The sequence below is a fragment of the Hyaena hyaena genome, unplaced genomic scaffold (assembly GCF_003009895.1).
Source record: "Hyaena hyaena isolate Hyena2069 unplaced genomic scaffold, ASM300989v1 scaffold_583, whole genome shotgun sequence".
NCBI lineage: Eukaryota > Metazoa > Chordata > Mammalia > Carnivora > Hyaenidae > Hyaena > Hyaena hyaena.
Genome location: NW_024081216.1, coordinates 584,121 through 607,532, shown reverse-complemented (window position 1 = coordinate 607,532; position 23,412 = coordinate 584,121). Strand labels below are relative to the sequence as shown.

The 23,412-nt window shown below is 40.3% G+C and overlaps 1 protein-coding gene across 10 annotated transcripts in view; it reads left to right on the top strand.

The window, feature by feature from the left end:
• SOX6 (SRY-box transcription factor 6) overlaps positions 1–15,865 on the top strand; it is a 357,612-nt gene extending 341,747 nt beyond the window's left edge. For 6 of the 10 annotated variants that reach the window (XM_039256668.1, XM_039256665.1, XM_039256672.1 and 3 more), the window contains 3 exons: positions 1,540–1,773; positions 4,384–4,600; positions 15,402–15,865. In XM_039256668.1, coding sequence (XP_039112599.1) covers positions 1,540–1,773; positions 4,384–4,600; positions 15,402–15,705 — 755 coding nt within the window. In that variant the 3' untranslated portion in view covers positions 15,706–15,865. The remainder of the gene's footprint in view (positions 1–1,539; positions 1,774–4,383; positions 4,601–15,401) is intronic. The other 4 variants (XM_039256670.1, XM_039256673.1, XM_039256669.1 and 1 more) reach the window with 1 other exon arrangement.
• The last annotated feature ends 7,547 nt before the right edge of the window (positions 15,866–23,412 follow it).

Here is a 23,412-nt window from a genome sequence, read left to right as displayed (position 1 = left end):
CAGAAAATCTGGCTGAGGCCATCAGTTGAACCACTTTACCTTAAACTATAGAAGTTTTCAACCTATAGGGGGATATTTAGTAGATGCCACATTGCAAATGTGTATATCAGTGTGTCACGCTAGTAGGATTCATGAAAACAAGCAAGAGCTATGTTCATTCATTTATTCATTCATTTACTCATTCATTAATTTAATACATTTTGCTAATTAAATCTCTATCTGCCAAGTGCTTCACTAGAACCTAGGAATACAGCAGTTGAACTAGCCAGTTCTTGCCTTATATTCAAGGGGCTTTCAATATAGTATGTTACTAGCTAGAGTCACCTCTTCAGAAACTCTAAAATATCAGAGATTTAGATAGAGTTTCATAGGGGAATGTTAAGGAACTACTCTTAAACAGCAGACAACTATATCAGGACCCTGGAAATAAATGCCTTTGAGTCTACTAGTTTGCATAGAAGTTGAAAACCAATCTTTTACTTAATGAATATTTATTGAATATCTACTATGTGGGAAATCCTGGGGATACAAGAATGAGTAAAACATAAACACCAACTTTAGGGGTTTCATATTCCTGGGGATAGAGTGGGAAGATTAGAGAGGGATAGTCACATAAACAAGTAATTTCACGTAGCATAAAAGAGAGAGGAATGAATGCAGCCTGGGGAACATCATTGTGAATGCTGTTCCAATGGCCTGAATTACCCTTCCCATCTGTCTTTACAGCCTTCTCCTATTCACGTGATAATTTTTACTCATCCTCCATGAGAGAGCTTAGACATCACCTTTCCTACGATGCATTAACTGACTGTCTTGTCTGATGCCCTTCTGGCACCGTGTACTTCAGTATTACAGCATTTATCATACACTATTATAATTGCCTGGGGTCTGTATCCCCTCTGATCTGCGCACTCCTTAAATGCAGGGATTGTTTTACTTACCTTTGCATCCTTGACCCCTGGCATAATGCCTAACTCATAGTAATCACTCAATTAATATTTTTTATTGAATTAACTAATTCATGAAACACACCACATTTGACTAGGTCTTGAAGGATGAGTGGGACTTACTGGGACGTACTGCCTCACTTCCAGGCAGTAAGTGAGAGGAGTGCTGGAAGGGGCATAATATTGTGAAAGAGAATTCTATTTGAGGTGAAGAGATAGTTTGAAGTAGCTGCAATTGTTGGCAAATGAGGCTAAAATGATAGGTAAGAGCTTGTTTTGAAGGGAGGAATCATATCAGGAAAGGTTACCACAAAATAATCTCAGTCATTGCACAATCACCACCTGCAAGTGATTGTAGTAAAAATGTACTAGGTGTATAAAAACATACAAAATTAATTCTGCCCAGTGTGTCTTTGAGGCCTCCATTGGAAGGGCCTATACTATTGTCATTTGAAACTGCCTTCTGCCAAGAGGTCACTTAAAAAGAAGGGAAAGACTTAGGGAAAACAGCTGAACCAGGTGGCAAGCTGTGTTACCTTACTCAGATAATAATGTTTGCACCCATCTTGTTCTTCCTGCCCTGACATTACAGGAAGTAAAGCAATGAATGGCTCTGCAGCTAAACTACAGCAGTATTATTGTTGGCCAACAGGAGGCGCCACTGTGGCTGAAGCACGAGTCTACAGGGATGCCCGCAGCCGGGCCAGCAGCGAGCCACACATCAAGCGACCAATGAATGCTTTCATGGTTTGGGCGAAGGACGAGAGGAGGAAAATCCTTCAGGCCTTCCCCGACATGCATAACTCCAACATTAGCAAAATCTTAGGTGAGTGCAGTCGCTGATGCTGACCTTCCACCCTACGAGTGCCCCCAGAGTGGAAAACAGCAGAAATGACACCTATGGGAGACTGTGGTTTGCAGAAGTTAGACGTACGTAGCTCAGCAAGCTGCCACAGGAGACTTCATCACCATCTCTGTGTCCCCCACCCCGCATGTGGCATTTAAGTTTAGGGGTTATGTATCCAGGGAAAGAATGACTAAAAAACTTTAGATACAAAACTATTTATAGTGTGTTAATACCGTGAATTTGGCAACTCTGAGAGGTACTGCTAAACAGGATTCATGGAGACAAGGTTTATCTCCTTTTCTTACTCAGTCTTCTTAAATCCCTAAGTTGCTACAAAAGCTTGGAAACATTCACAGATCCTACAGTTTTCTGCTTTGGTATTCTTGGGTTCATATATCCTTTTGAAAGAACTCATCAGGAACTCGGGTGAGCCCCAAATAGTGTGAAATTCATAGAGTGTTGAACAGTGCCTCTAATGATAACTTTAAAACTTGTAAAATGAAACTACATTTACTTTAATAAGATATGACGAGTTCAAATTTCATAGCAGTGAGTTGAACACATAGACCACAGGGCAGAGGCCCATTTTGTGGTAAATTGCCAGAGTGATTCTCCCGTTTCTCAGGATTAAACTCAAACCTTGTTCTATTAGTGTAAAGCTTGCTAGTGCAGATTATACAGTTTGGAATTATTGTGTTCAACATATTGAACATATTTTATTCAACATGTAGCATTACAGTCAACATGTTTCCTCTTTATAAAGAAGAAACACAGAAGGCACTGTTCTATTTAAGCTGTCATGATGTGACAAAATCTCAAAGGGAGCAGTTTAAGAAGCTGAAAAACATTACAGACTTAAACTGTGGTTTTCATTTTTTAAATGTTTTGTTCAAAAGCAATAAATATTTAACCTTAGTAAATATCAGTGATCTGGACATACACAAATACACATGTTTTGTCACTGTATAAATAATTTAACTTGTTCTGAGACATTGTGAGACAGTAGCCTCTAAGAAAATTTAAAACACACATAAGATCAAATAGTGGTGAAATGTTAAAATATAAGTTTTTCCCTTTTATTACTTTAGATATTTGAATTTCAAGATGGATGCCAAATGTCTTCACAGTTAAGTGGGGTTTTATTTTTAGAGTTTCTGAGATATTCACAGTGATACTGTTATTTTTTTGAATTTAAGTACCTTTGAAGCCAAAATGCTCCTGATGGATTTATTAATATTTTTTCTAATTAATAGACATTTAAAAGAAAATCAGTGTTTCTCTGTCCTTGAAGCTTGATACCTAATTTTGAAATTTTCTTTCCTTCTTCTTTTCATTCTTTTTTCTTTTTCTTTTTTTTTTTTTTTTTTGCCATCTTAGTAGCTGCATGAGTAAGCTCTCAGATGGGCATAGAAACTCTCTGTTTCCATCTTGGCAGCTGTGGGGAATCTATATTATTGGTGTGCATTCTGTGAAAAAAATGATTAAGAATATAGTAAGTGTATTCATTAAAATATAAACTTTAAAGCACAGGCATTTCAAGAGTGCCAAGAATCCTCTGTTAACTGGGGCTTTAAGCTACTGGAAGTCAGCGAAACACGAAGTCTGTCTGCGTAGACTTTCTACACAACCTTTGCACAACAATCAGGAAAAAACGGGGATGGATGTGCTATTAAAGCAGACCAGGATACTGCTGGCTACAGAGAATATTTGTACGACTTTCCATTTGTTTATGTATGAAAAATCTCCACTGAAGAATAGCTAACATCCAGTCAGCACAGCTGTTACCGCTTTATTCACCAACGACACACAAAAATGCAATTTGATACATGTAAAAAAACACATCCCTACTTCGTCAAGTGTTTAGATAATTTTTTATAAACAATATTAGAGAAGTGAATACTTTTCCTTCTTCCTCTATAAACCACATTAAAAAATTTTGTGCCGTCATTGGTACAGCTCTGAATGAACGTTTATAGTACTTGAAAATGGTATATATCATTCCAACTGTACCTTCCGGTTTGAAAGCTAGAACTTCTTAAGTAGAGGTTAGACTTTTTAATTACCCTAGGCCAGGGGAGGCGGCGTGCACAGTGGGTTTTTATGTATGGAAGGATATCAGCATCAGCTAACACCTTCTCGATAAGTAGCTTCCCTAAAGATGCCTGGACCAGTGTGAGAGACGTTCGAATCTCTGGAAACAGGAGGGTTTTTCTGAGAATCCTATCAGCCTTGAGAGTATGCTTTGGAAGTTCCAGTTTTTCACCCTTTGAAAGAGAAAGATGACAGATAGATGAAGAAAGGACATTGGTGTAGGAGGTGATCTTTAAGCAGCAGAGACATGTTTTAAAACAATATACTTTTTGTAGCACCAGCTTTAAGTCATTGAAAGAAATAATGTAATAAATGTGATCATATATGAAATTATTCTTTGCTCGATGGTCCATATAAACTGCTGGGGAGGCTCAGTGGTAGGCCGTGGTAGGAGCCACCCAGAGCCACAGGTGAGTGAAGCGGTGGCAAGGTATACACAGTAGTCGCCACAAATATGTTACCTTGACCACTTGGGTATTTATGGCTATTTTTGTTTAGGGTCTCGCTGGAAATCCATGTCCAACCAAGAGAAGCAACCTTACTATGAAGAACAGGCCCGGCTAAGCAAGATCCACTTAGAGAAGTACCCGAACTATAAATACAAGCCTCGACCGAAACGCACCTGCATTGTTGATGGCAAAAAGCTCCGGATCGGGGAGTATAAGCAACTGATGAGGTCTCGGAGACAGGAGATGAGGCAGTTCTTTACCGTGGGGTGAGTGTTCCTGAACGTCGCCACCTGGCCTTTTCCTTCCCCCTAGGAAACCACAGGATGGCTACCCGCAGTGTTTGGGAAGGAGATTAGGGAAGGAAGGAGATCAAGACCCACCCAGGGGCTGGGCTGTGGCGATCTCTGCAGTGTCTCACACACTCGTGCACATGCAAAAACACATATACACACAGTCTTGCAGCCTGGCTTCTGCTCAATAGCTCAAAACAAACCTGGTTGCCCCTCTCATTGTCTCTCAAACTAATCTTAGATGTTCAGTGCCCACACACAATGTTGCTGGTGTTGCTGGTAGTTTATTTAAGCAGACATATGGGGAGAAAAAATAAAAACTAACCTTAAGAAATCCCCAGAAGCTTTCCAGCTTCTCTGGGTGGTGCTTCTGACTCTAATCACAATAGTCTGCTTTTGTTGTGGGATCTACCACAAGATAATTGGCCTTGACATTGGTTAGAGGACCTCATTTTTGGCATAAGATCCAGAACTCCTGTTGCAGTAAATTATTCTGTGGTGGAAGCAATAACAATGTGGATTTTCTTGCTTAAATCAGAAACTAGACATGTTTTTGATATCTTCAAGTCTGATTTCATGTCATTTTGTTTAAAAATTAGGTAATAGATTTCTGGTATAAATTTCGAGTTGGCTGACTGGCTGTCTGCATTTAAAAGAGGCCCCTTGTAACCACAGCAGTGGGGATAAGTGGGGATACAGACGCCTGTAAGTTCCAGCACACCCAGACCTAGAGGCTCAAGGGGTGACAAACCAGAGGACTTTGCTGGAGGCACTGGCCTGAGGCGGCTGCAGTCAGTTGGGAAGATACTTGGGACAGCTTGAGAGAGAGGAGTAAGAGGCAGCTGGACTCACTTTTAGCTGGAAGGAGCACTGAGGAGCTGTGCCGCATGCCAGGGCACATGGGACAGCTCACCTGGAGTTGAGGAGAGACATGCCTCAGAGGAAAAGTAAAGAGCTGCTTAGTTTTAAGGACAATAAAAATAAAAACCTCATGGAACAAAAAGTTGGTTTCAGAAGCATGTATTTAAAGCATAAAATTAATTTGGAATAGTAAATAGAATCCAAAAAAAAAAAAAAGGCCAATCAAAGCAGTCTGGGCCATGAATCTGTGCCACACACAAGAGTGCTCTAGAGGGGAGCACCTGGATTCGACCATTGAGGTTCAAACCCTGGGCCACCTGCCCTGGCAAGTTGTTGAACTTCTCTGAGCCTCTGTTTCCTCATGTGAAATGAAATGAATAGTAGTACTGATGTTGTACAATTGTTGAGAGGATTCAATGAGGCAGTGTTTTTGAAAGTATTTTTATGGTGCTTGGTACAATATCAATAAAGGGGAGGTTTTACCACTATTAGTACTATTAAATATGGGTTTACTATCACAATAAAACCATATTTTATTTCATACCAGATAGGCAATGAATTTCTTTTCTCTGTGACAGAACTTTCTTAAGGTAAGGGAGGCTTAAGCAACTTAGTTACTTGAGAATCCCAATCTATCAATAGATGAAGACATGCCTAAGTAGGTTTATCAAATTCTTCTGTGTCACAAATGTTTGCATTTTTAAAAGTAATGTTTTTAACACTGGAAGTACAACACAATATAAGTAGGTTATTTACTAGCTATTTAGATGGTTTATGAAAAAATATCAATTCATAGTGCACTTTGGGAAGTAGGGTCACATGAAACAAAATACAAATTTATTTTAACCATGTGATAAATGTCTCTGAGACCATATACAATCCTTTTTGAATAGAGAATCAAAAGGTGAAGTTTAAGATCCTTCGTGATCCCCACTCTGTTCCGGTCATGTCCCTAGGTATCTAGCAGTACATAAAGGTCTCTTGCCATAGTCTAGAAAGCTGTCAAAGGTACCATTTTAGTTCCCTGATAATTGTTTGGAAATGTGAGCTGTAGCAATTCTTTTAATTTATTTCCCCTTACCAAAGGGTACATTGAAGTAGCTCTGGATCAAAATACCTCAACATATAACAATGCATGTAAATTTAAAAATTAAAAAAAAAAAAAACTCAACAGCATCTACCATTTAAGGAAGATCTACTGTACACTAGATATTTGAGTTATATAAATCACATAATCCTCTAAATAAGGTAAAGAAATCAAGGTTCTGTGGCTGCCAAAAGGTCAGAGTCAAAGTTTAAATCTAGATCTCCACTTCCATCATGCCTAATGACTGAGGGATTGTCCTCAAAATATGTCTCTATTCTGTGCGCTATCCTGGCACAGTTATGACTTGGGCTGTGCTGTTTGAAAAGGAGTTCCTACAGTCTTTGGTTGTGGTGTATGATGGCGTTAGAGGAGCTTTGAAATTTAGAGATTAAGGATCCTATTCCCAGAAGCGTAGGGGGGTCCTTTAGAGAAGGACCATTTAAGACTGTGGAATGGAGCTACAGATGAGCAGGCAATGACCAGAATGTCTTATTCTTTAATTTTCAGTGCTGAGTATTTTCCTCTGCCCAGCTTTGGTAATACTTGCAATGTAAAGCCAGGTATTATTTCCACTTAAGGATTCATATTCTCTTTTAAGTAGTTGTATTTGATAGATTATTAACTCCCTGGGGTTCATCTTTGGAAATTCATCTTCATTAGATGTGAGGTTATTACAAGAGGGAAAAGAAACAAGAAATTCAAAGATTGCTATTGACTTCTTGAGAGAATGGGGGTAAAGATCAATTTTTATAGCTGATGTTGAAAAGACATGCATAACTTTTGAACCAATAGAATTATATATATTGCTCAACATTGTCATGCATTTTATTGACAAACAACTAAAAGTTCAGTGAGTTAGATTCTTTTTTACTCAGCTATTATGACATAAATTTATCAATAATATGAAATGGAGTAAGGTTAGCTTTTACCTTAGATTTAACCCCTTCAATTGACAGATGAAGTATTAGAACTTCTAATAATTTTGATGAGCACTATTAATGTTGAAATGACACTCATTAGGGTACGTGTAGCTACAACATTATCTTTTCCCAAAGAATTATGGCCAAATGTACTTCCATTTATTTGAAGTTTAGTCAACAATTTACCTCTGAACTAATAGAGAATTATGCAGATACTATAAAATATCAAATTTTTGGCTACTTTTTGAGTAATAATAATAGTAACTTTTTGAATACTTACTACATACCATGATGAGTGGTTTATAAAGGTTATTGCAAATACAACAAATTTACAAAACAAGCAGTATCATCCTCTCTATGTGGTTGAAAAACAGCAATGTTCAGAGATGTTAAATAATTTGTCCAAGGCCACACAGCAAGTAAATTGCAGAGCTGAAATGTAAAATATATATCCTTTTCACCATTACACATACCTCTCAATTAGAGCCTACAAATTGTTTAGAGGCTGTGTAATATAGTGGTTAAGAACATGAATTCTGGAACCAGACTATTCTGGTTCAAATACTAGATCTGCTTGTTCCTGGCTCTAGGAACCAATACATAGCAATCTTCATTCCTCTGAAGTCTCCACTTGCCCTTGGGAAGCTTATTTAGACTGTGTGTACCTTGATTCCCTCATAAATAGAAAGGAGATGACAATAATACCTATAACACTGGGCCTTTCTGAAGATTGACTAGCTTAATATACCTAAAGTGCTTGCCTAGAACAATGTCTGGCACATAGGAAGCCCTGAATTAGAATAAATATTATATTATTATTATTATTATTATTGTTATTCTAGAAAAGTAATGCTACATGCCAAGTATATATTTCATATTATAAAGAATTATATTCTAGTGCCTTATGCTCTAAGTGATTTGAACATTTGCCATTTTGATCTTAATCCCGAAGAGGTTGAATCAAACCTGTAGGATATTTATAAACAATTGATTAGCACTTTTTTCAGTATTGTACTCCTTTTCAGTATTGTACTCCTGTAGAGAAAGCATGATTAGGATCTCTGATTGGCAACATAAAAAGATTGCTATTATTTCCATTTCTTACTATAGTATCAAATGCAGAGATGTACAACATGTAGGCTTGTCTCCTAATGAAACAGATTCCATTGTCTTCATTTATAAATGCTGTAAAAGTCTGAAAGATCAGCAAACAAGGGGGATTTGTCAAATTAATATGTAGGTTTTTGCTGGGTTTTATTTCTGTTTTTGCAATTGGCAAAGCTAGACTATACTCCACAAATATTTTTGTGATTTGGAAGCCATGTAACAATGCTGAACTCTATCAGGGTCAGCCTTACTCTTTACTTGGGCTGGGAAGAGGGGTTCTTAGCCTATCTCTGTTCATATCAGCTGCGTGTGTATACTTTTACAAACATCTACGACTTTTGTTTTGATGTGCACATTCATTATTTGTAAAACCCAATACTTGCCAGCTATTCCTGTTTGTGAAATCTGCAGTGTTTGAATTTTGACTTTGCAATTGATCTGTAAAGGAAGGAAAAATGCTTTTTAGGAAAGTAATTTCCGATAGACAAAGCTTGAGCCTGCTGGCTGGATTTTCCATTTTGTTAATTGATTGGTCCGTCAATTGGTAAGGGCTTATTTGAAAACAGTGATGTGCCCAGCACTGTACTAAATTGATATAGTACATGAGGCATTAATTGTGTACACAATGAGCTTTCAGAGAGTGCTACGGTGAGAGAAACCAGACACACACATAAACATATTAGCAAATATGAGTTTGTTATACATACGTATATATACACACACAGAGTAAATACATTGCATAGTGATGCACATAATGTTTACTGCAGTACTAATTTTGATTTTATGGACCAGAGCAAGTAAAGCTCAGAGGAGAAGAGATTGCTATGCATTAGGGCCAGCCATAGGTCATCTTTGAGGAAGGGGACCTGATGTTTGCATAGGGTCAGGCTGGTGGAAAACAGAGGTAAAGATTCCTATTTTAGCATAAAGAAGATCATGAACACATGGAGGGAAATTCAGAAATGTTCAACAGTTAAACAATGAAGCTAGCCTAGGAGTAATTATTCCTGGCAGTAAAGAAAAGTAAGGGAGGTAGGGTGGAGCAATATTTTGGAAACTCTTGAAAGCCAGGATTCTGCGACTATAATTAGCCATGCTCACTTGATTTTGTAGTCTTTTATTATGCTGGTAACAACAATGAGGAAGCAAGACCAGCATGACAGTTGGCTTATGATTTTGCATCCATAGAATTAGTGGTAACTTAGAAGAGGCCCCAGAAATCATGTACTTCAAGTAGCTAGCCATTGTAGTAGCCTTTCCTACATGCTGCTTGAAGTATTCTAGAGCTAGAGAGCTCACCACTTCTCAAGGAAGCTGGTTTCTTTGTGGAACATGTCCTAATGCTAGCAAGTTCTTTTCTCTTAACTGAGCCGTGATCTACCTTTCTGCTACTTTGTAGATTAGTTCTAATCCTCTTCTTTGGTCCCTTGTCTAGAGTAACTCTCTTCCTTATTTATAAAGACAACCACTCAAGTGCTTAAAGATGGTTATATTCACATTCCTTCTCCACTATCTTCCCTCTCATGTATCTAGTCTCATTATATTTTTCTTCTCTTAAATAGGTTACCCAACTTTGTCATTTGTTTCCCCCTCATTCACGAGTTCACTCATTCATTCATTCACTGCATGTATACAATATGGAATATGCCTCCTGTGTTCCAGGTATTGCCTAAATTTTAGAGCTGTATCAATGAAAATTCTTGTCCTCATGAAGCTTCCATTCTGAGGACGTCATTCAGAGGAAGTCAGACAACCAACCAATCAATTAATAAATATCAAATAGTAATAAGTGCCTTAGAACAAAGTAAAGCAAGGAAAGGGTAGGGAATTTCAGGGGATGGAGTACAATTTTAAACAGAATGGCTATAGAAAACCTCACTGACAAGCTCATACTTGAACCAAAGGCCTGCAGAGTGAGGGAGCAAGCCATGTGGGTCTCTGGGAGGGGAACAAGGCAGAGAGAGAAGCAACTGCAGAGCTCTGGAGGGAAGGTTGTGATTGGCTTGTTCAAGATTAATGAGGCCAGAGTGGTAGGAGCAGCATGGGTAGGAGGGAAGAGTCAGAGATATCAGAAAGGTAGTAGGGTGTCAAACTGTGAAAGGACTTTCAGCCATTGAATTCAGACTTTGAATCTGACCCTGAGTGAGATGGAAAGGCATTAGAGGGTCATATGAAGAACAGTACCAACTTGGGTTTTAAAAAGGTCACTCTGTCTACCATCTTGAGTATTGTCTGAGAGGGGGCATGGCTGGAATAAAGAGGCAGGCTTTTTCAATAAACCAGATTAGAGATGATGGTGGCCTGGACCAGATTTGTAAGGGTGGAGGGAGTAAGAAGTAGAGGGATTCTGGATATATTCCTGATAGCAGACTAATAGGATTTGCTGATGGATTGGACATAGGGTTTGAGAGACATGCAGTTGCCAAGGATTGGCCCAAGCAGCCAAGGATAAAGCAATCATTCACTAAGATCAGAAAGGCTATGAGAGGAGCAGACCTATGAAGAATGATCAGGAGTTCAGTTTCACACCTATAAGGTTGAGATGGTGTTTTGACATCCACATTGAATAAGAAGTTATATACATACATGAGTCTGGAATTTAGGAATGTCGTGCCTACCAGGCATACAAATTTGAGAGTCATCAGCACCTAGATAATATTTGAAGCCGTGAAAAATGGACAGGATCATCAAGGGAATAAATTTAGATAGAGAAAAGATACAAGGATTGATCCTTGAGTACTTCAGAGCTCAGATGTCAGGTTGATGAGGATGAGGAGGGTACATCCAGGGACCTAGAAGGAGCAGCTAATGAGATAGGAAGAAGACCAGAAGACAAGGGAAGAAAGCAGTTCAGCAAGGGAAAAGTGGTCAACTGTATCAGATGCTGCTCATGGCTTAGGTCAAGTAAGAGGAGGACCAAGAACTGAGTTCTGAATTTAACAACACGAGATCATTGGTAGTGTGAGTTTTACAAGCTGTATTTCAGCGAAGTGTTGGGGAGCGATTAAAGTAGATTTAAGAGTTTAGTAGAAGAAATGGAGAGAGTGAATATACACAATTTTTCAAAAAAGTTTTCAAAAATGGAGATCAGAGAAATAGAGAAGTAGCTAAAGGGGGGTGCAGGTGAATCAAGAGAGTTTTTATTGTTTTTTATTTTTAAAGTGGGAGAGATTATGACATGTTTATATACTAATGGGAATGACCCCAGGAAAGAGGGAAAATTGATCATGAAGATGGAAGAGACAATTACTGGAGAGAGATCCTTAATAAGTGAGAAAAGATAGAGTCAGTATACATGCGAAAGGGTTGGCCTCACTCACATTGGGTTATGAGTTCATTCAAAATACAGAAAGGCAGGCAGAGAATTAGGAAAACATAGAGGTAGATGGGTACATGTGATGATGGGAGCTTTTGAAAAACTTCTTCTGGTTATTTCTAATCTCTCCCTGAAATGGAAAGCCAGGTCATCAACTGAGAGTGAGGATGTAGGAGAAGTTGGACATTTGAGGAGAATTGAGAAAGTATGAAATAATTATCTAGGAGAGTAGAAGGAGTGGCTTAGGAAATAGTACAATATGATGGCTGAACAGCACCAGAGACCAATTTAAAATTCATGCTCAAAAATTCAGACTAGTAATCATGGAAATGTGCTTTCTGCAGCCAAGTTCAGCTGTGTGGGAGTGACCACAAGTAGGCAGAGAGTTAAAGTTTTGCCATGTAAGAGAGGAGAGAGTATCTATGAGACAGGGACTAACCACAGAGTTTATATTGGGTAAAGAGATAAAGTCACGGCACAAGACGGAGAGAGAGGAGCAGTGAAAATTGGTTGAAGGGATCAAGGAACTGTAGATACTCATAGGGTGGGAGAATTGTGGAATTGTTCTTCTAGAGAACGAAAACTAGAAAGACAAGATGGGTGGTCAGAGAGTGGGATGTTTAAAATAGAAATTAGGGTGGGGTTATAGCTGGAAATGACAAGGTCTGCTGATACAGGGAGGGGGCCAGATCATGGCAGCAAAGAGGAGGTCAAGAAATTGAGAGAGCAGAGTGTTAAAATTATCACCTTTGTGGATAGCGAGACATGAAGAATTATGGCAGGAGTAATGTTGGAGAGCTATTGACAGTAAGCCAGAAGCTAACATCCTTAAGGAATGCGGGGGAATGACCAAGCAGGAAGTAAGTAGATAGGGGGTCAGCAGGTGACACAGTCTGGTATCTCTCTACCACCAGTAGTAGGCTTTTGAATACCATGTGCCTCACACCAGAAAGTAAGTTGTACAGGTGTTTTGTTTGCTTCTTTGTCTGTTTTTAATGTTCCCTTACCAACTTAACGTCCAAATACTGTACTGTTAAATATGTGGAGCCCAGTTCAGAAGAGTTTGATTCTGATTCATATTGCTAAATATTTTTCTGATCATGCGAGCTTGCCTTTCTCACCCTAACCTTGATACCCAGTAGAGAATTTGCGACATTAGGAAAGTGTTCAACTCCTGGCTGTGGTACATATATGGCCTTGGACAAACCATTTAAACTCTAGGAAACTTGGTTCCTTCATTGGTAAAAGAGGGGAAGTAATATATACGTCTGACGCTTATTGTGAGGGTGGAAGACAATGTGAAAGCATCTAGTCATTGTCCCCAGCACCTAATAGGAGCTCAATTCAAATTTATTTAATAAATAACTACATCTAGATATTTTTATTATAAAATACTGCAAAATGGACCATCTATTCATTGTGAAAAGAAAATGTCCTTTATGAAAAGAAAATGTACCACTTGGCAGTTGGACTTTGGTATGTAGAGTTCGTGTTATAGATTAGCTCACCAAATCGGGAAATCTGTAAAATGGGTTAATATTGCAATAAAGTTTTTACTCTACACTCATTATGTGATTAAGGCAAAAATATTTTTACTGCAATTATCCAAGTTCAGTAAAAAATTTAATGAGACATTCACTGCCTTGGGCAGGCTAGCATGAAATTTAATTTGTGCTAATTTGCCCAAAAGTTAGGAAGCAGACATATATCATTTTTAGAATTTGATTCTATGAGAGTAAAACCAGTATTTTCTGAGGTGTTTCTATGCATAGATATAGATTCCTCTATCATCTCAGGCAATCAAAAACTCATCATGAGCATCATAAAAATGGATCAATATCAGGTACTTAGGATCAACTGGGTACTGGCAGGCTCTATAGAAATAGGAATGTTTATGAGATATAGTGAGCATCTTGTGTTTGTATATTGAATATCTATAAAGGAAAGAGTGATAGAATTCATGTCAGGTGGCCTAGGTTGAGAGGCTGTCTCTGCTGGTTATTGAATGCAGGGCTTTTAAGCAAGGCCTTATTTTCTTCATCTGAAAAGTGGGCATGACAGTACCTCATGGGGTTGCCATGTTAGTTGAGTAAGGTAATATGAATGTTTTTACTATGCTATGTTAGTCAGAGGTTAAGGAATCCTGATCATGCCTTCTGGGGATAGGAAGAGGTTGTTAAAGATACCATTATCAGGTATCTCAGAGTGCTTCTGGGATATTTCCATCATTTTTCCTTCAACCAGGCTGGAAGACATGCAGGGCATTTTGAGAAAATTATTCTGGACATGTCAAAGAATAGCTGGTAACTGAGCCACTCCTTTATAGATTGAGCATATTTTTCTGTTAGGCTGAGGTGGATAGAAAGTTTCAATGATAGTTTAGAGGGTCCATAAGAACCATTCCAGTGACAGACTCGCCTGAAGTCATGAGTGTTAAAAGGTGAAAGGACCTTCCAAGACTTCCCTGACCCCAGGTCTCATCAATACTGGAAACTGAAGCTCAGAATGAATAGTTACAATGATATTTTGAAATGAGTTCAAGCTGTAATTATTGTCCATTAAGGTCGAGGAACAGTTGGTAAATACTCAACCATGAGAATACTGTTTCAGTCATAGTGTCTAAGCTATGTAGTATGTCTTCAGTTCTTTCAACCCCTTACAATGCCTCAAGGGAAACTGAGAAGCAGATAGCCATGTGTCCCTGTAGAGGAAGAAACTGACCTTCATAAAAGGTTTGGTAAGTGTATTTGAACTAGAGTCCCATTGTGACCTGGCCTTGGTACCCACTGTGATCTAATCTGTTATTCTGATGGGTTGCAGGGTCGTCCCTGCATTTCACTCCTGCCTCCTCCAACCCAGCTCCAGCCCAGGGCCTCAGAGGGTAATGACATCCCACACGATCGATCTTTCCCCTTCCATGATAATGAAAATAGAAGCTCCTTAAAGGAGCGTCCTTACAAATTCAGCCACAGAAATAGGTAGACATTTGCATGGATACCAAATATATGACTTGCTAAATCTGACTCCCTGGGACATACTTGATCCTTTCTCATCTTGATCTTCCCATTGTACAGCTCTCAAACCAAGATGGAGGCACAAGCCTCCAGTGTCATTAAAATATGTCTTATGCTACCGGTCTGGTCTGTTTCTTTTAACATCCTGGGAAATCTTAAGAAATGATCTTAAGTGCATTGTTTGAAATGCACTCAAATGTCAATTCGTTAGTCGAGATTTGCCATATTTGTAATGTTATAAGAACCCTGCTTTTAGGTTTCAAAACCATCAATGAGTCGCTCGATTGTATTGCTTAATGCCCAGGAGATTTGCAGGACTCCTCCAGGGAGCACCTTGGTCACATTTTGTCATTTGCTTAGAATGCCAACAGAGCCCCCTTTTGGAATGTGTGGGAGATGAATTCCAATGCCACATGGAAGAACATGCATATAGATATTTCCCCGTTTCATTTTATTTTTTGAATCTATACAGGCAGCAGCCTCAGATTCCAATCACCACAGGAACAGGTGTTGTGTATCCTGGTGCTATTACTATGGCAACTACCACACCATCACCTCAGATGACATCTGACTGCTCTAGCACCTCGGCCAGCCCAGAGCCCAGCCTCCCAGTCATCCAGAGCACTTATGGTATGAAGACAGACGGCGGAAGCCTAGCTGGAAATGAAATGATTAATGGAGAGGATGAAATGGAAATGTATGACGACTATGAAGATGACCCCAAATCAGACTATAGCAGTGAAAATGAAGCCCCGGAAGCTGTCAGTGCCAACTGAGGAGTGTTTGTTTGCTGAATTAAAATACTTTGACATTTCACCTCCCCTCCCCCGACAAAAAGTTCTTAAAGAGCCCGCATGCATTTGTGGCTCCACAATTACATCAGCAGAATGGTCTTAATTGTTTCGTAAAGTGTGAAACAGATTAAGTTTTTCCTGATTTTTCATGAACTTGAGTTTTTGTCGTTATTGTTATTGTTGTTGTTGTTGTTTTTTTAATTTAGGTGAAGACATATTAAATATGAGACACCAGGACTTGAAAACTTATCTCAACCCATAGCTGTCTTACAAGTCTTATATTTTTGTCTTACTTTTTATTTTTTTTTCTTTTGGATGTTGATAAAGGTTTAAGTTACTGTTTTAGATGGGGTTAAACATTCTCACTCAGGTATGCTGTGCCGGCCTACAGGTTGTGAATGTGTTTTTATTCTGAATTATTTTAGAGAACAACTAAGGATTTCCTATCGTGAAACAGAACCAGTCCACAGCATGCGCAGCTGCGTGCAGAGCATATTCAAAAGGCCTCGGAATTCCATTGTTTCCACGTTGTAGAGTTAAACTTTGAATGTGCCAAACTTTTTCATAACTTTTGAATCTTAATATTTTGGAAGTCTTAAAGGAGACACTGCAAAGTCTTAGACAATCTTTGGCATCTTAAGATAAAACAGCAAACCAGACATTTTTTTTTTCCAGAAAATGGTAAAGTACTCAGGAATCTGGAGACAAGATATTGTAAGGAATGAACAAGGTTGCCACAGTGCAGGTACCCAATTGTGTTTGCCTCTTGACGTGCCATCCGCGTGTGACGTGTTACGCTGCGCGCACCAGAGCGATCACCGCACCAGACACCAACCTGGTGGTCTTCTCTGCCTGAGACCACCTCTCACTACATCCATTATCCCTTTGCCTTTTAACCCTGACATTCAGTCTTAACACATTTTCTCTTAAATTATTCATTCCAGAATGTCAAGGGTCCACATACATACTATTTATTTGAAAAAAAAAAAATGTTTGTGGCATTAATTTAATAATTCTTGTTTTCCACCCTCCTTTCCTGAAGACCTTTTCAGCCCATTTCACCTTCTCCTGCTGGATACAAAAGATATACACAGCGATTTTATGTCCCCAGAGCACCTGGACACATATCTGAAATAGGATACTATTCAATACTTCTATTGTTTTTCAATATAAATGCATATCTGGCTGCAGGGTATTTGGATCCAGGTGTAAGGTCTTACACTTCAACAGATATGCCACTGAGGTTATCTGTGACCTCAAATCCTTTGCCAGAATTCCCCTCTAATTCAGTTGAGCAGCAGTGGTAGGCTCTGCATCAGCGGTGTTTCCCCTACATGCCATTCAGCAGCAAGGGTCAGCAGTGGTAACCGCCAGGCAGGAGAGTCCTGCAGCCAAACCCAAAACCCAAAGTTGTGGACCAGGGAGGAGGCTACAGTGATGCTGTCATGGGCTGGCACCTTTGCACGGAGTTGCCTTGTCACATCTGGCGCATCTAGGGAGTTTTTTGCAAAATCCCCAGGATGCAAGAAGCCACATGACAGCCTCAAGGCAAAGATAGAGGCAAATAGTCATGATACATCCAGAGAATGAAAGAAAATCATAGGGAAGGAGAAGGAGGGGAAATACATTCCCTATATGGGATGTTCCTACTGTTAAGTCTGGGGAACGGACAACTTCTGGGGCAGCGGCTGAGCTCCTCTGGCTCACTCCCTCCATCCGTGTCCACATGCGGGGATGGGGGTGGGGTCATACCTCCCTGTGAACCAGATTAACTGCACTGGTCACACAGGGATTTCTCTGGAGATGTGCTGATGGGCTGGGAGGCAGTGAGGTTTCATTCCCCATCTCCTAACTACAGGGAGCTCGGCCATGCCATTTTGACCTTCCTGAAACCAGGACTGACTGACTGTGGGGTGGGGGTAGGGGCCTCACCCAGAGAGGTTCAGTGGGAAAATGTCAGTTAATGGGATAGTTCACCTCATGGGACAACCCAGAATCTGATCACCAGGACGTAGGAACGGCCCCATCAGATTTCTTGAGCCATTTTGTCACTTGGAAGAAAATAGTGTACCTTCATATTTATTTAAAGAGTGCTCAAGGCCATACCTAATAGCAATAAATAGGTCTAGCCAAGATGTTACTGGCTATGTCATTAGCTGGGAGTGCTCTCCATAAGCTGATTAAGGTACTGATAGGAATGTTTTGTTCTTAGTATTGGTTGGGGATTGGAACTTTGTTTTTGTACATTTATTTCAAATGAGGAGGAGGTCATTTTTTTCTCAAAAATGGATATTTATTATTGTTTTACTGATTTCTGTTGATTATATATACCTCTCCTCCTCACTTCATTCTCACGTCTTTTTCTCTTTCTCTCAGACTCTTATGTTTGCTCTCTCCCCCTCTCTCCTCCTTTTTTATTTTGTCGCATAGGTAGAGTGCTGTATGGCTAGCATTGTATTGTATGTAATTAATTTTGCACAAAGGCAAACATTTAGAGTAGTAGGTTAATTTTGTTTGTTTTTATGACCATGCCAAAATAATATTCTGGGCTGGTGGAGAACAAAGGACTGTTCTTTAGGACTGAAACTTGATTTTGCTTGTAGTTAAAAAAAAAAAAAGAAAAAGAAAAAAAAACAACAAAAAACACACACACTCACAGATGTTGTTTCGTAAGTGTTATAAGCACTGGATATAAATGGTATTTTTTATCACTTCTGACTAATGTGAAACTTGTACGAAAACTACACGAACAAAAGTCATCTGTTTCGACTCGTGTGGGCTTGCCTCACAGTTGCCGGATTTGAGTCATTTTTATGTCTTGTTATTTCATTTATTTATGCAAAATACATGTGTGTATGAACACTTTGTTTTAGCTCCAGCTCTGCCTCAGTACTGGGGTGCAGTCACTTCTGGCCATGTTCTTAAAAGCGAAAGGCTATTCAGGAATGATCTGATTGTAAACGTCTCTTTCATTGGGTCAAATGGCGATGCTGTATTTGAATCTAAATTCTGTGCATAAGCAGTTTACTCTATTTATTAGCCAAGTTTGGCTCTAAATATCCATGGAAATTAAGAATGACAATCATAGGGATCACTTCGTTTTATTTTCAGTGGGGCTTAAACAAAGTTTTTATGATTCTACCATCTCATTTTAGATTTTTCTAATTGTGTAAATATAACATAGAAATAGAATTTATTTTTGGTTCATGAATACGTAGTGAGATATAAGTTATGTATTTCCTTTTTGTTCTCTCTCCATGTACGCTGGTCCAGACTAGAAGGTGATGAGTCACTGTACCTCATGGGGACAGTGGATTAGCAGCCACAGTGAGAAAGCAGTGTTCCACCTGCAGCTGGGGAAGTAAAACCTTTCATTCAGGTTCCCAGGCAGTTTAGAACCCATTGTCCACAGACTCAGACTTTTACTTATTTTTTTCTTATAGAAAGTCGATGAATTGAATATACTAAATTTCCATTACAGCTGGGGAAGAGTCAATTTGCTTTTGAAAATCCACATAAATCTTAAAAGGTAGTTCTGTGACCATTTAGTAGCAAGAAGCATGAATGCCTTCGAGATTGACCATTAAAGTCCTACCATGCCAATTAGATTAAAGAATGCTAATCAACTGTTTTCAGTGCTTTCTATTTCACAGTATCTTCAAATCAAAGAAAAATCATCTCCATGTTTTGTTAAAGAATTTACAGGATCGGGATTTTCCTTGTCACTTAGAATTAGGGACACTGGCACACAATCCTCTCCTAAAAAAATGGGATAGGAAGGAAGGAAAGGGAGGAACAAAGGAAGGAAGAAAACAAAAAGAAGGAAGGAAGGCAGAGAAAGGAAGGAAGGGAGAGAAAGAAACGGAGAGAGAAAGAAAAGGTCAATCCATGGACAGGAACAGCCAGGGAGGCAGTTTCTCTATTTCCTCAGCAGAGGCAACACGGTACCTTCTCCAGGAAGGTGAGAAAGTCATGTCGTTTTCACGTGTATTCAGGAGCACATCAGTTTGCTTCATTTGGTATTTGATACTCGCCAGCCTTGTCCTCAGGCCTGATTCGATATGCCGGGGTCCTGACAGTCTCCCAGGCCAAGTTCTAAATTCAGGTGTGGGCTCACAGTGCTGTTGAGCTTGTCAAATTCTGGCCTCCCCTGCACATTAGCCCCACTGGAGCCTGGGGTGTTTGAAAAGGGTGTGATCACTCTAGGGCTGAAATTAAAGGCTTCTTTCTTTTCCTTACGAAGCCAGGCTGCTTCTTCAGAGCACAGCCTCCCGAGCCAGGAGCACAGGCACTAGCTGAAAGCGGGGATTGTTTCGAGGAAGCCCATCTACCCCCAGTAGGAAGGCGGCCTGGTCACTTGAACACCACAGGCAGAGACTGCTTCTCTCAATTTATTCATTTTGCAAAAAGCTGACCCTGACCTACTCATTAGGGAAAGGAAAAAGAATCACTTAGTAGTTTTAAACCATACGAGAAGTCCTGTTCCAAGTGCCAACGACTACAACGAATGCAGCTAGAGGAATGTATTGAAATTATTACTGGGTCTTCCTTTCTAATGAGAAAATGACAAAATTGGTTGCTGTAGCCTTGCCTGATTTTGTACACGTTTGTCTAAGGACTGAGTTGGCACTGAAGCTCACTTCTCAAAGTATAATAATAATGTATGACCTCATCTGTCCCTTTACAGAAGCACCTGCATCATTTCCTTAAGCCATCTGCCCCCTGACATGTCTTCTTCCTTAATAAACAACTTCTATCTGTTACTCCTGCCGATTATGTTCTGTTTCTGATGCCATATACTGTTGAGTGTAACCTTCTGCTAATATCATTGCAAATATTGATATGCAAACATATTTCCTTTTCATCCCCATCCCATCTTTCCTTCTGGGGACAGATTGCTTTCTAAAAGCTCATGAACAAGTATGGGGAATGCTGGTACCTTTGGGGCAGGGCTAGAGAGGGGGGTGGGGGACAGAAAGGTAACGCTTAGTGCAGATACTCTTCCAACTGGTGTCCGTGGCTATATGAACGCTTGACAGCAACTCAGTGACATATCTTGCTCAGTAGTTTCTTATTCCTGAAGAACCACAAGCATAAGGTGAGGCCTCAGTGCTGGTGCTCTTGGAGTATGGGGAATGTGCAAATATTTAACTGTTTTGTATGCTGCACATTGCAGATCTGCTCATGTGCATTCTCCGTTCGTCTTCCTTTGTCATACGTGTTTTTGCTTTTTTTTTTTTTTAAAGTACAGTCTTTATTGTACCCTTCTCCAGCTTGTAGCAAATTAGAATGCTTAGCATTTTATGTTCATTCATTATTGTATTTGCCATGTAAAATTTTTATTACCTTAGACAAGCTTATAAGCTGTTACTACATAACTTATCTTACTGTAACTCTTTTATTTCCCGACCTTGTAATTTGTTTGTGATATATATTGTGAGATTGTATTCTATGTTAATTTAATCAGCACAATTCACTGACATGCTGGACTGACATGCTGGCTGCTGTTTCCAAGTGTAAAGTTTGTGTAGGGCTGTTGGGGCAACTGCGGCTTGTTGTCAAGGTACTGTGCAACACTGCGGGTGTGGCCCTTAAGATGCTAAGGGCATTCACTACACCCTCGAGCAAATTTAACTGCAGATTTTCTTTGTAGAAATTCTATGTATAACACAGGTACCTACTTGGCCCATGGCTGGTAACTATTTGGGCAATTAGAAAAAAAAAAACAAAAACCATAAAAACTAGTGTCTATTGCTGCTTTGAATATGTTTGAAAGTCTGAAAATGTAAATAATTTATCAAAAAAAAAATCTTGTACAGTCCAGTGTAAAGTTTTTAAATGACCTTAAGGGTTGCCATCACATCTCTCTCACACTCTCCTCTTGATCATGGAAAAAAAAGTTTGCTAAGGATTAAAGAAATGGGGGGAAAAAAAGAATCTCTTCAAATTTAAAGGAATGAATCATTGTTCTTAGCTTTGTTGCATCCACACATTTCTTGGATTTCGTTGTGCAGTATTGACGTGAGATAAAACTCAACATTGAATAATCTTTCAGTGGTACTTTTCAAAGTCTTCCCCTCCTCTGCCTCATAATTAAGGGAAAAGACAAAATTGAAAGACACACTGTCTTTATCTATCCTGGTGTACGTTGGCACCTTAGCTACTCTTTTTTTTCTTTTTGCACAAGGTGCTTTCCTGATATGTTAAACATGCCATCTTTGGGTGATAATGTATATGCCATGAAGGGGCCCAGGCCCCTCAGGGGAGTGTCTATAAGAACTGCCTATTTATGCTCATTTACCTCAAGACTGTCCTCTCTACCCTTAATCTAGTCGTCATCACTCCATCTTTTGTACTGCTGTTGACACTTACAAATTAAAGATAAATTTTGTTTTATGACCTCTGTGTACGGCCTGTCTGTGTCCTGCCAAGTGCTCCCACCATGGAGCCCGGGAAGCCCCGGGCTTGCCGCCCCCTCACCTGCCTCCGGAGCCTGCAGAGCTCCCCCGCTCCCTGCCCTTGCTCCTGCCCTCCTGGGACGTAGGTCCCAGAAAGCCTTCAAACCCCTTGGAGCCTGGAAAGACTTGCCCGCCGTTGCTGTTTTCATCATGGAGCGTATGCTGCCGGAGCAGGAAATGCTTGTGGATGGAGACGGGAGGAACAGGATCCAAGGTGGATTTCTGTCAAGAGAAGATGAGAATGACACTTCCTATTTGCCTGACTTCTGCGTGACAGCGAAACAGTTTATCAAAGCTCCCAGCATCCCGGGGCATGAACAAATCTCAAGGGCCAGCTTCACATCTGACACCAGCCTCTGCAAGCCCAGCAGCGAAGAGTGGAAAATGCTGCCTTTCTGGAACGTTGCCTCCGCGGTGGTGGGGAGCGTTTGGCTGATTCTCAGTCGCTTCTGCCTCGGAGGAGAAGGAGAGCCCCCACCCTGTGGTGCAGACTGGAGCTGGACTGGGAGTGAAACTCTGCTCCAAACGATACCACCTTCTGAGCGTCTAAGGGATGGAGGTGGGGTAGTGGGCCGAAGTGAGCCAGCCCTGCAAGGAGACTGGCCAAACCAGCCAAGCCAGTGCTGTGGATGCCAGAGGTTAGTTACCAACACCTGGAGAGAGAAACAAAGGGTGAGAGAGAGGAGGGGGACCCAGTAACTTCTTTTTTGGTGTTTCCTATGAAAACTGAGTCATTAGAGAAAAGACAAGGATTTGTGGAACTTTTCCTCATCACAATCAAATCATAAGTTGGGCACAGCGGTTGGAAGTCCTGAACGCCTAACTTTCCGTGGCCCTCCCTCCCTCCTGCCCCGTGGGTTCTTCAAAGGCCGGGTAAACACAGGGCAATGCTGTGGGGTCACACCAACCCAGCCCTGCCACTTGCCGGCTGTGTGATCTTCCCCAAGTAACTCGGGTGTTTCATCCTCTGGAAAATGGGGTGATAATCCCTACCTCTCACGGTTGTTGGGGGAATTAAATAGCATGCGGAAAACAGGCCTGCACACAGAGTGCAATGAATAGAGCCTGCCTCTGTCGATCAGAGGATGTCTGAGCCTGGGGCTTGGGGGGCAGGGAGCATTGGTGTCACTGGTTGAGCAAAGCGAGGGGCTTGCTTGGGGTCCAAGTTCAGAACCTGATCGCAGATGTGGTTACGCAACCCTCCTCCCAGCTGGCCCCTGGGGCCACAGGT